The following is a 12259-nucleotide window of genomic DNA, read 5'->3' as shown; positions in this document are numbered from 1 at the left end:
TTTATATATATACACACACAGTATAATGTAGTAACAAGCACGGCTGTAAGTAATTGGAGTTATTATTGTTGAGGTGGACAGGTGGCAGAGACGCTTCTCTCAGGGGACAGCAGGGATAAGAGAGGTAACGCAGACACCCCCCCCCCCCCCATCCCCCTCCTACATGGTTATTAAATGAGTTTGCAGAGCTGACCTGTCCCAATCTTATTACTATGCAAATCTCCGGCTGCCCCATCTGGCTCCGGAAATCTGGCTGAGAAAAGCCTCTGACGCTATACATTGCACTGGTAATATCCTGCCACCCTGTCATATCGCACCCAGACCCATGGTACCACCCTGTCATATCGCACCCAGACCCATGGTACCACCCTGTCATATCACATCCTGTGCCAGCCCAGAACCATGGTGCCACCCTGTCATATCGCACCCTGTACCAGCACAGAACCACCCTGTACCAGCCCAGAACCATGGTGCCACCCTGTCATATCACACCCTGTACCAGCACAGAACCACCCTGTACCAGCCCAGAACCACCCTGTACCAGCCCAGCACCACGGTGCCACCCTGTCATATCGCACTCTGTACCAGCCCAGAACCATGGTGCCACCCTGTCATATCACACCCTGTACCAGCACAGAACCACCCTGTACCAGCCCAGAACCACCCTGTACCAGCCCAGCACCACGGTGCCACCCTGTCATATCGCACTCTGTACCAGCCCAGAACCATGGTGCCACCCTGTCATATCACACCCTGTACCAGCCCAGAACCACGGTACAATGGGGTACACAGCAGGCCTCAGTGTGGAGGTGACAGTGACGGGGAATGGCAGGATTACAATGGGGTACACAGCAGGCCTCAGTGTGGGGGTGACAGTGACGGGGAATGGCAGGATTACAATGGGGTACACAGCAGGCCTCAGTGTGGGGGTGACAGTGACGGGGAATGGCAGGATTACAATGGGGTACACAGCAGGCCTCAGTGTCGGGGTGACAGTGATGGGGAATGGCAGGATTACAATGGGGTACACAGCAGGCCTCAGTGTGGGGGTGACAGTGACGGGGAATGGCAGGATTACAATGGGGTACACAGCAGGCCTCAGTGTGGGGGTGACAGTGACGGGGAATGGCAGGATTACAATGGGGTACACAGCAGGCCTCAGTGTGGGGGTGACAGTGACGGGGAATGGCAGGATTACAATGGGGTACACAGCAGGCCTCAGTGTGGTGGTGACAGTGACGGGGGTATGGCAGGATTACAATGGGGTACACAGCAGGCCTCAGTGTCGGGGTGACAGTGGGGGGAATGGCAGGATTACAATGGGGTACACAGCAGGCCTCAGTGTCGGGGTGACAGTGACGGGGAATGGCAGGATTACAATGGGGTACACAGCAGGCCTCAGTGTGGTGGTGACAGTGACGGGGGAATGGCAGGATTACAATGGGGTGCACAGCAGGCCTCAGTGTCGGGGTGACAGGGGAATGGCAGGATTAGGACACCCTGTCAGTGTGAGGGGTATGTGGCCCTTTGAGTGTGAGGGGTCCGCAGTTCTTGGGTGATTCAGGAATTTGCAGTTTCCGTAGTGTTAATAAAAGTTGAGAAGAGGTAAAAAATGTTTTCTGAGGGAGAACTTTTCCTGACCTCTCTGTAACCACAGACCCAGCCGCGAGAGAAAGGGGGGGGGGGGGTTTTACTGCGCCAGTCTGACTAAATCCCCAGTAATTGTGGTGGACAAGCCTCCGCAACAGCGATGCAGCCTTGCCAGGAGATATGGGCCTCAGGGTCCTGATACTGTGCAGTTTCGGCTAATTCCTACAGGTTTATCCTGATGACCTCATACCCCTTGTGGGCGGACAGATTCACTGCGGTGCGGTAGGAAACGGTAGTCAATATCGGGAGTTCCACTGGCAGAACTGGGTAGATTTGATCGGACAGTCGCTGAGTGTGTCGCTAGTGGTTAATATACAGTATTTATTCTAGAACCATTATGGGGACGCTATAATTAACTACAGATTTAATTTACAGCAATACAGTATCGCCGGTGCCACAGAAGATGAGTGTACGCAGATTACAAACCACTTTCCAGTACACAATGGACCAAGTAATTATCATATTTCCTGGCCAGTATAAGGATATAATAATAATTACGCCGTTTCCGAGCAGTCTGAGAATCATATTTGTGTTTCATGTGAAAAAGAGATGGGGGGGGGGGGGGGGAGAGAGATTGTCGTTAGTGTCGGCGCAGTGTGTGGTGCAGCCGGCTGGCCGTGGCGCGCTGCGGAGACTCCCGATGTTAGACAACCGTGTGCGGAAACAGAGCGGTGATAATGAGAGACGGAGGGGAAAGGACGACAGGATCTAAGAGGGTGGATGCAGAGCGCAGGGACCAAGACGAGACTCTTATTAACCTAATTAGGTTCTGTGCCGGTCTCTGCAGAGCAATGCAGCGGCCAACTATCCGACGCATGACCGGTTATCATTTAATCTTAACGGTGATTTTTTTCCCTCTTTCAAACTAAAACAAAACTTGTTTCTTTGCAAGTAATTCATTAATTAATAAAAGGAAGTTACGGTATCTGGATGGCCTACATTGGGCCCAATTCAGAGCTGATTGCACAGGCCGAGAATAGGCTGTATAGGCCACATTGGGCCCATTGTCAGCAGTAAGGATTCACTCAGTTCAGTGGGTTCTAGGCCCACGACCAGGTCTTACCTGTAATATCTGGACTGCAGGTAGGTGGAACACACCGCTTTGGAAACGTGGCTTGCGGATCCAAAGTCTATGACCTTGACTCTGTACGGCTGCCTGGAAGGGTCAACCAGCATAATGTTCTCCGGCTTCAGGTCCGCGTGGATGAGACCCAGGCTCTTCAGCTTCATGAGAGCGGTGCCCACCTGCTGCAGGACTGGCCGGATGTACTTTAGCGGTAACGGACTGAACTTGTTCTGCTTGAGGAAGTCGTAGAGGTTCTGCTCCAGCATCTCGAAGACGAGGCAGGTGTGGTTCTTGTGCTGGAAACACTCATAAGCTCTCACAAAGTTGTAGTCGTCCGCGCTCTCCGTGCTCAGCCGCGCCAGGATGCTGACTTCAATCTGGCCCTGTCTGGCGTACGAAGGGTGGTTCTTCAAGATTTTGATGGCAACTATCTCGTTGGTGCCCCTTTTCCAGCATTTGACCACCTGCCCGAAGGTACCTCTGCCCAGGAATTCCAACACCTCGTAGGTGTTGGTCATGGAGCACAGGACCTCATGTTGTACCAGCTGGTAGTCCCCTTCGCTGTTGGAGCCGCTGTTCTTGGAGGTGGCCGTGGAGGTGGTAGCAGCAGTAACCCCACTAGCATTGTTCTGGGTCATGGGGGGATGCTCGTCTACAATCTGCACACTGCCGTTGTCCAGCTCCTCGCACTTTCTCTTCAGGCCACACTTCTGGTAGGTGTCCAGAAGGCTTACCGTACTGCGACGCATCAGGTTGGTTGGTGGGCCGCCCGAGCGTCTGACCGCTCACTGCTGCCGAGGACCCGGTACTGGATGAGGTCACCACAATGTGACCCACACTGGTAGGGAAGATGACGGTCTGCTCGTAAGGTGCTTGAAGAAGGGAGGCGTGGGTGAGCAGGGGCTGTCCGGACGCAGAGCTGCTCTTGCCTGGGTTATAGACCTTGCTATGGCAGCCGTAACCGGTCATATCCCAGATAGAGCTGGTTTCCAACTTTGGCTTCTTCGCACTACAGAAGGCTCTCAACGGGAGGGCGAGGGAGGAGAACATCTGCAGGGGAGAGCCCATACCTGAAATCGAAGGAAAGAAATGATATTTATATGGTAAGTAATAGTTTTACTCAATTCAGACTTTCCAAACTATGGCTTTCAAAATATTTTCTAAAAGGTCCAACCTTAGGCCAAAAACTTATTTAAAAAAAAATAAAAAAATCAGGTTCCCCAAAGTAGGATCTATCATTATTGTATCTTTTTTGATTCTGCAACGAAGAAAAACACTTATTATTCTTACATTTTACTGGTGTCTACTGGCAAAAAAAAAAAAAGATGGGACAAAATGTAAATAATCGGCCATTATGGGAAATCAAACCTCCCCGCACCATCGATGAAGGTGAAGTCACGCAACAAAAATATTTTAGTACACTTATCAATTAATATTTAATTATTTATAGCAGAAAGAAACAAAGTAGTAGTGTTACATCAAAGTCAAAAAGCTTGTCATTTTTTTATTATTTATTACCAGTTCCTTATATAGCGCACACATATTCCACAGCGCTGTACAGAGACTATTATTACCAGTTATTATATAGCGCACACATATTCCGCAGCGCTGTACAGAGATTATTATTACCAGTTATTATATAGCGCACACATATTCCGCAGCGCTGTACAGAGAATATTATTACCAGTTATTATATAGCGCACACATATACCGCAGCGCTGTACAGAGACTATTATTACCAGTTATTATATAGCGCACACATATTCCGCAGCGCTGTACAGAGACTATTATTACCAGTTATTATATAGCGCACACATATTCCGCAGCGCTGTACAGAGACTATTATTACCAGTTATTATATAGCGCACACATATTCCGCAGCGCTGTACAGAGACTATTATTACCAGTTATTATATAGCGCACACATATTCCACAATATGTGTGCACTATATAATAACTGGTAATAATAGTCTCTGTACAGCGCTGCGGAATATGTGTGCACTATATAAATAACTGGTAATAATAGTCTCTGTACAGCCCTGTGGAATATGTGTGCGCTATATAATAACTTGTAATATTCTCAGTACAGTGCCGTACAGAGACTATTATTACCAGTTATTTTATAGCGCACACATATTCCGCAGCGCTGTACAGAGAATATTATTACCAGTTATTATATAGCACACACATATTCCGCAGTGCTGTACAGAGACTATTATTACCAGTTATCATATAGCGCACACATATTCTGCAGTGCTGTACAGAGATTATTATCACCAGTTAGTTATATAGAGCACACATATTCCGCAGCGCTGTACAGAGAATATTACCAGTTATTATATAGTGCACACATATTCTGCAGTGCTGTATAGAGACTATTATTACCAGTTATTATATAGTGCACACATATTCCGCAGCGCTGTACAGAGAATATTATTACCAGTTATTTATATAGCGCACACATATTCCGCAGCGCTGTACAGAGACTATTATTACCAGTTATTATATAGCGCAAACATATTCCGCAGCACTGTACAGAGACTATTATTACCAGTTATTATATAGCGCACACATATTCTGCAGCGCTGTACAGAGATTATTATTACCAGTTATTATATAGCGCACACATATTACGCAGCACTGTACAGAGAATATTATTACCAGTTATTATATAGAGCACACATATTCCACAGCGCTGTACAGATAATATTATTACCAGTTATTATATAGCGCACACATATTCCGCAGCGCTGTACAGAGACTATTATTACCAGTTATTATATAGTGCACACATATTCCGCAGCGCTGTACAGAGAATATTATTACCAGTTATTATATAGCGTACACATATTCCACAGTGCTGTACAGAGATTATTATTACCAGTTATTTTATAGAGCACACATATTCCACAGCGCTGTACAGAGAATATTATTACCAGTTATTATATAGCGCACACATATTCCGCAACGCTGTACTGAGAATATTACAAGTTATTATATAGCGCAAACATATTCCGCAGCACTGTACAGAGACTATTATTACCAGTTATTTATATAGCGCACACATATTCCGCAGCGCTGTACTATTATTACCAGTTATTACATAGCGCACACATATTCCGCAGCGCTGTACAGAGACTATATATTACCAGTTATTTATATAGCGCACACATATACAGAGAATATTATTACCAGTTATTTATATAGCGCACACATATTCCACAGCGATGTACAGAGAATATTATAACCAGTTATTTATATAGCGCACACATATTCCGCAGTGCTGTACTGAGAATATTACCAGTTCTTTATATAGCGCACACATATTCCGCAGCGCTGTACAGAGAATATTATTACCAGTTATTGTATAGCGCACACATATTCCGCAGCGCTGTACAGAGATTATTACCAGTTATTTATATAGCGCACACATATTCCGCAGCGCTGTACAGAGACTATTATTAACAGTTATTATATAGCGCACACATATTCCGCAGCGCTGTACAGAGTATGGTTGAATAGTCATATCAGTCCCTGCCCCAGTGGAGCTTACAATCTATATTCCCTACCACATGTACATGCACACACAGACATTCTACGGTTTTATTTGTTGGGAGCCAATTGACCTACCAGTATATATTTGGATTTTGGGAGAAAAACCGGAGTACCCGGAGGAAACCCACGCAAGCACGGGGAGAATATACAAACTCCACACAATTAGAGCCATGGTGGGGATAGAACCCATGACCTCAGCGCTGTGAGGCAGTAATACTAACCATACGTCATTGTTATGTAATACTGTCCACCAGGGCATAAAGTGGTCCTGCAGAGGTGGGGGAACTAATTTCTTTATGCCACCTAATTACACCCCATCCCCTCCCCCCCATTAGGCAGAGATAGGGTCAGTGGTAGGGTTTTTGGCATCCTCTGCAAACAAGAATGCTTTCCTGTAAGAATTACTGTGCAGGGCCAATGTGGAGGTTAAAATGTTCCACCTCACCATTAGAGGTGGTGGAACTCAGTTCCACCCTGTTCCCCCTCACTTTAACCCCTGCTGTCCACACATATTTAGGAGCCACCCCATGACCCCTTCCTCTAAAACAGGCATGTCCAACGTTGGCCCTCTTGATGTTTTGAAACTACACATCCCAGCATGCTTTGCAATAGTTTTAGCATTCTCTAATAGCAAAACTGTGGCAAAGCATGCTGGGATGTGTAGTTTCACAACATCTGGAGGGCCAACGTTGGACATGCCTGCTCTAAAACTTTCTCAACTTTCTGGGAATATTGGGAACCATAAATTTATAGATTGTAAACTTGCAGCAGGGCCCTCTAACCCCCAAGTCTGTCTGTTGTTACCCAGTTTGTTTTATCACTGTCTACTATTGTAAAGCGCAACGGAATCTGCTGCTCTATATAAGACACTGTAACGGAATCTGCTGTGCTATATAAGACACTGTAACAGAATCTGCTGCGCTATATAAGACATGGTAACTGAATCTGCTGCGCTATATAAGACACTGTAACAGAATCTGCTGCGCTATATAAGACACTGTAACGGAATCTGCTGCGCTATATAAGACACTGTAACGGAATCTGCTGCGCTATATAAGACACTGTAACGGAATCTGCTGCGCTATATAAGACACTGTAACGGAATCTGCTGCTCTATATAAGACACTGTAACGGAATCTGCTGCGCTATATAAGACACTGTAACGGAATCTGCTGCACTATATAAGACACTGTAACGGAATCTGCTGCTCTATATAAGACACTGTAACGGAATCTGCTGCTCTATATAAGACACTGTAACGGAATCTCCTGCGCTATTTAAAACACTGACGGAATCTGCTGCGCTATATAAGACACTGTAACGGATCTGCTGCGCTATATAAGACACTGTAACAGGATCTGCTGCGCTATATAAGACGCTGTAACGGAATCTGCTGCGCTATATAAGACGCTGTAACGGAATCTGCTGCGCTATATAACACGCTGTAACGGAATCTGCTGCTCTATATAAGACACTGTAACGGTATCTGCTGCGCTATATAAGACACTGTAACGGAATCTGCTGCGCTATATAAGACACTGTAACGGAATCTGCTGCGCTATATAACACGCTGTAACGGAATCTGCTGCTCTATATAAGACACTGTAACGGTATCTGCTGCGCTATATAAGACACTGTAACGGAATCTGCTGCGCTATATAACACGCTGTAACGGAATCTGCTGCGCTATATAAGACACTGTAACGGTATCTGCTGCGCTATATAAGACACTGTAACGGAATCTGCTGCACTATATAAGACACTGTAACGGAATCTGCTGCGATATATAAGACGCTGTAACGGAATCTGCTACGCTATATAAGACACTGTAACAGAATCTGCTGCGCTATATAAGACACTGTAACGGGATCTGCTGCGCTATATAAGACACTGTAACGGTATCTGCTGCGCTATATAAGACACTGTAACGGAATCTGCTGCGCTATATGAGACGCTGTAACGGAATCTGCTGCGCTATATAAGACACTAACGGAATCTGCTGTCCTATATAAGACTCTGTAACGGAATCTGCTGCGCTATATAAGACACTGTAACGGAATCTGCTGCGCTATATAAGACACTGTAACGGAATCTGCTGCAATATATAAGACACTGTAACGGAATCTGCTGCGCTATATAAGACACTGTAACGGGATCTGCTGCGCTATATAAGACACTGTAACGGTATCTGCTGCGCTATATAAGACACTGTAACGGAATCTGCTGCGCTATATGAGACGCTGTAACGGAATCTGCTGCGCTATATAAGACCCTGTAACGGAATCTGCTGCGCTATATAAGACACTGTAACGGAATCTGCTGCACTATATAAGACACTGTAACGGAATCACTATATAAGACACTGGCAGGTCATGCTGCAGAATCCTTTACTAACGATGCGCTCTGTTGTCTGTACATCGAGGACGACAGAGAACAACCTGTGGGAGCATCGATGGCGATATTGAGTTTACACACTGTACGATATTATAAACGATATCGATCTGAAGAGCCAAATTGAGAACTACCGTCTATGATATCGCGTAGTGCGTATTCGTTACGCGATCACCTCACTGTGACTGGATAACAGTGGCTGTAAGTCACTAGCTACTGTACCCAGTGGTTCAATTCCAAGAGGTTGCAAAGCACATTACCAGAAGGGGGCGCTCATGGGCTGTTCCATAACAGTACTGCACTAGCCGCATCCTTTCTCCCCTACAAACACGATTCTTCCATTCTGCCTGGTCATCTCCTGGGGCCTCCAACCATCACAGACTCCTTACCACCTTGTAGAGATCTCCTCAGATCGCCCTCCGCCCAACGCTGGGGCCATGTGAACGAGCAGATTGGCCGGCACAACATAGCGTGAGGGATTGGGATCATTTGGTCTACAACATGATGGTCCACAGTCATTAGTTCGACATGGGAAAAGGTCGACGTGGGTCTAGGTCGAAAGGTCATTAGTTCGACAATGTCTAGGTCGACAGTGAAAAGGTCAACATTGGGTTTTTGACAGTTTTTTTACCTGAATGTCAACACAGTCGACATGGACACAGTTTAAAGTGCACCGCTTCCCTTCGCATCGCCTCGTCGGCACACTATTTTATTCTCCTCCCACGCCCTAGTGGATGGTAGGGCATGAAATACCGCCTGTCGGCACATGTCAGCTCAAAAAACAGTGAAAAACCCCATGTCGACCTTTTGACTGTCGACCTAGACAGACGAACTAATGAGCTGTCGAACTAATGACCTTTTGACCTAGAACCATGTCGACCTTTTCCTATGTCGACCTTTTCCTATGTCGACCTAGACCCGTGTCAACCTAATGGTGTCGACCTAATGACTGTCTACCATCATGCTGTAGACGAAATGACCGCATCCCACTCTGAGCCCCTCCGCTCCCCCCCTGTACACATCCCATTACAAAGCCAGGGAATACGGTTAGCACATAATGGGTTAAGAGAGTGTCTAGGTGGACCGTCAAAAGGTCGACCCCAAACATGGACATGGTCGTCATACGCAAAATGTCGACATGGCCATGGTCCTGGAAAATGAGGCACAAGCGACAGTCAGTTGTACATATTAACAGGGCAGCCAAATAACTGGAGTCAGGTTAATTAAAGCAATTAACACAATTAGATTAGATGGTGGGGACGGCGTCTCAATGTCCGGGGACCGCTGCAGATAATTACAGGCCGCACGGACCAGAGATGCTTCATTTAAAGACCAGGGACGTAGGGGGTAATTCTGGTTGAGTCGCTCACATGCGTATTCGCACCCATGCGAATGGTTGGCTGCCGCCCCACCCATTCGCAAGGGTGACTTGCTCTCAGGGCAGGGGGAATCTCCCACAATTTTCGATGGTCTGACTGAGCAACCTTACATATACGTGTACGCTGGGGAGGAAATGGGCGGGCAACTGACATCCGTGATGTCAGCTGCCCACCTCACCCCCACCCGCGTCATGGTTCTCATGGGAATGAGGCTATGCTAATGGGGCTGCCTGGTGCCCCATGCTCCTCGCCCGCTGTGTTGAATGCCTGCTCCCGTGGGTGCACGCACCCTGAGTATGGGCATGTGCACAGCGCAAACATCGGACCCTGTGCGAACGCAGGTTATCTGCAAACAGACCTGAATAAGGTCCATAATGTGGCATTTTCAGGGTAATGTGGCCAGTAGGGGGAACTGTTCCACCCCTGTCTATGGACGAGATATGAAACACTGCCGCCACTGCGCGCTTTAATGACCATTGACCCCATTTTATTTACACTTAGGACACACATTCCCTATAAAGGCCACAACCCCATTACCACCCGCAGTTGCGTGCCGCACCCAGCCCGGCGTGTGGCCCCAATATGATGGCAGGGAACTGGAGTCTTTGTAAAACTAGAACAAGGATGTTTACAAAAATGGGGAAGATGCCGACAGTGTCATCACCTTCAAGTCGGTTCAAGCCTTTGAATCCCTGGACAAAATAATAAAAATACCCCCCCCCCCCCCCCCCCTCCACACACACACACACACACACACACACACTTCATCAGTTTCCCTACTACAGGCAACATGATAGAAGCAAGATGGCGGCCTGGCAGCAAGATGCCAGGATGCGTTAGAATCACTTTCCCGAGGTACTTGTGTCAGCCCATGTTTACGGGAAGGAATCCTGCCCCCTGTGCAGCGCTGCTTTTGTGCGAGAACAAAGGCTCGCATCTCCCGTCCGGCCAAATTCATCCCCACAAAGCTGCCTCTGAGGCAGACATTTATATCAGAGTACTGGTCACATGACCAGCGCCTGGCCGCCTCAACTGGGGCTCATTGTCCTCCCGAGCGCGCCGGAAATTTAACCCGCTCATTTAAAGTCAAGTCATAGCATAGTGTTCCCTGGTACGCACATAGCTGCCAAGTGTCCCCAATCTCCTCAGACAGCCACCGGGGTCTAAGGCTCTGTCCGATTTACCAGCATTGATCGATGGCAGACTGAAATCCCTATCTCTGCCAGTCGGATGCAGGATGTTCCCTTTCTGAATTAAAGTGGAATATTTATAAGTAAAAAAAGTCAAAATGAAATTCTCCGAACATGAAACGATGTGGATGATGGGGGCAGTAGTCCTCCGAGGTCCGTGGTAGGATTGTATGATGCAGCTCAGCGGGAAAATGGTCCCTGGACATGGTTTATATAAACATTGCCAGCTCTTGGTATGCCACACGTGTGTACGCAGGCCATAAATATACTTCTTATACTATAAGGAGTAAGTCACATCCTGTAGTCCCTGATATAGGATCAGATTTACCTCATGCTGTAGACCAGGCCTGGCCAACCTGTGGCTCTCCAGATGTTGTCAAACTACACATCCCATCATGCCTTGCCACAGTTTTAGCATTCCCTAATAGCTAAACTGTGGCAAGGCATGATGGGACTTGTATTTTCACAACAGCTGGAGGGCCGCAGGTTGGACATGCCTGCTATAGACGAAGAGGGAAATTTACTAAGATGGGAGTTGTATCTTACATGAGCTGTTGCTATGGGCAACCAATCAGAATCTACTACTTACTTATATAGCACCTTCTACACCATAATACAGTGATGGGGATGGGGAACCTTCGGCCCTCCAGCTGTTCGGCCATCCCAGCATGCCCTGCAACAGTTTTGCTATTTGGCCATTCTACAACTGTTGCAGGGCAAGCTGGGATTTGTAGTTCAACAACAGCTGGAGGGCCGAAGGTTCCCCATCCCTTCTATAATAGATAGTAGCTATGTGCATACCTCCCAACTTCTTCACCTTCAGAAGAGGGACACGCCCCTGAATTACCCCCACTTGTTCTATGCACAAATTACATATATTGTATAATCTGCCCGCAGGCTGTATGACGCACAGATGTATCCAGTGTTATCCCGGATCCCTTCCCCAGATCTCATTATGGTGGGCAAATCTCCAAAACTACACAAACATCCAACATCCAAAATCCGTCTGCTCCCAGCACGTCAGATAT

At 47.1% G+C, this 12259-nt stretch overlaps 1 protein-coding gene across 1 annotated transcript in view; it reads right to left on the bottom strand.

Annotated features, from left to right (window-relative positions):
* HIPK2 (homeodomain interacting protein kinase 2) overlaps positions 1–12259 on the bottom strand; it is a 43092-nt gene that overhangs the window by 15632 nt on the left and 15201 nt on the right. Inside the window, 2 exon segments of the mRNA XM_083180927.1 lie at positions 2714–3486; positions 3488–3786. Coding sequence (XP_083037053.1) covers positions 2714–3486; positions 3488–3784 — 1070 coding nt within the window. The 5' untranslated portion in view covers positions 3785–3786.

The sequence above is a fragment of the Crinia signifera genome, chromosome 4, assembly GCF_055691185.1.
Source record: "Crinia signifera chromosome 4, ASM5569118v1, whole genome shotgun sequence".
Taxonomy (NCBI): Eukaryota; Metazoa; Chordata; class Amphibia; order Anura; family Myobatrachidae; genus Crinia; species Crinia signifera.
This window is presented reverse-complemented; position numbering and strand designations above follow the sequence as displayed.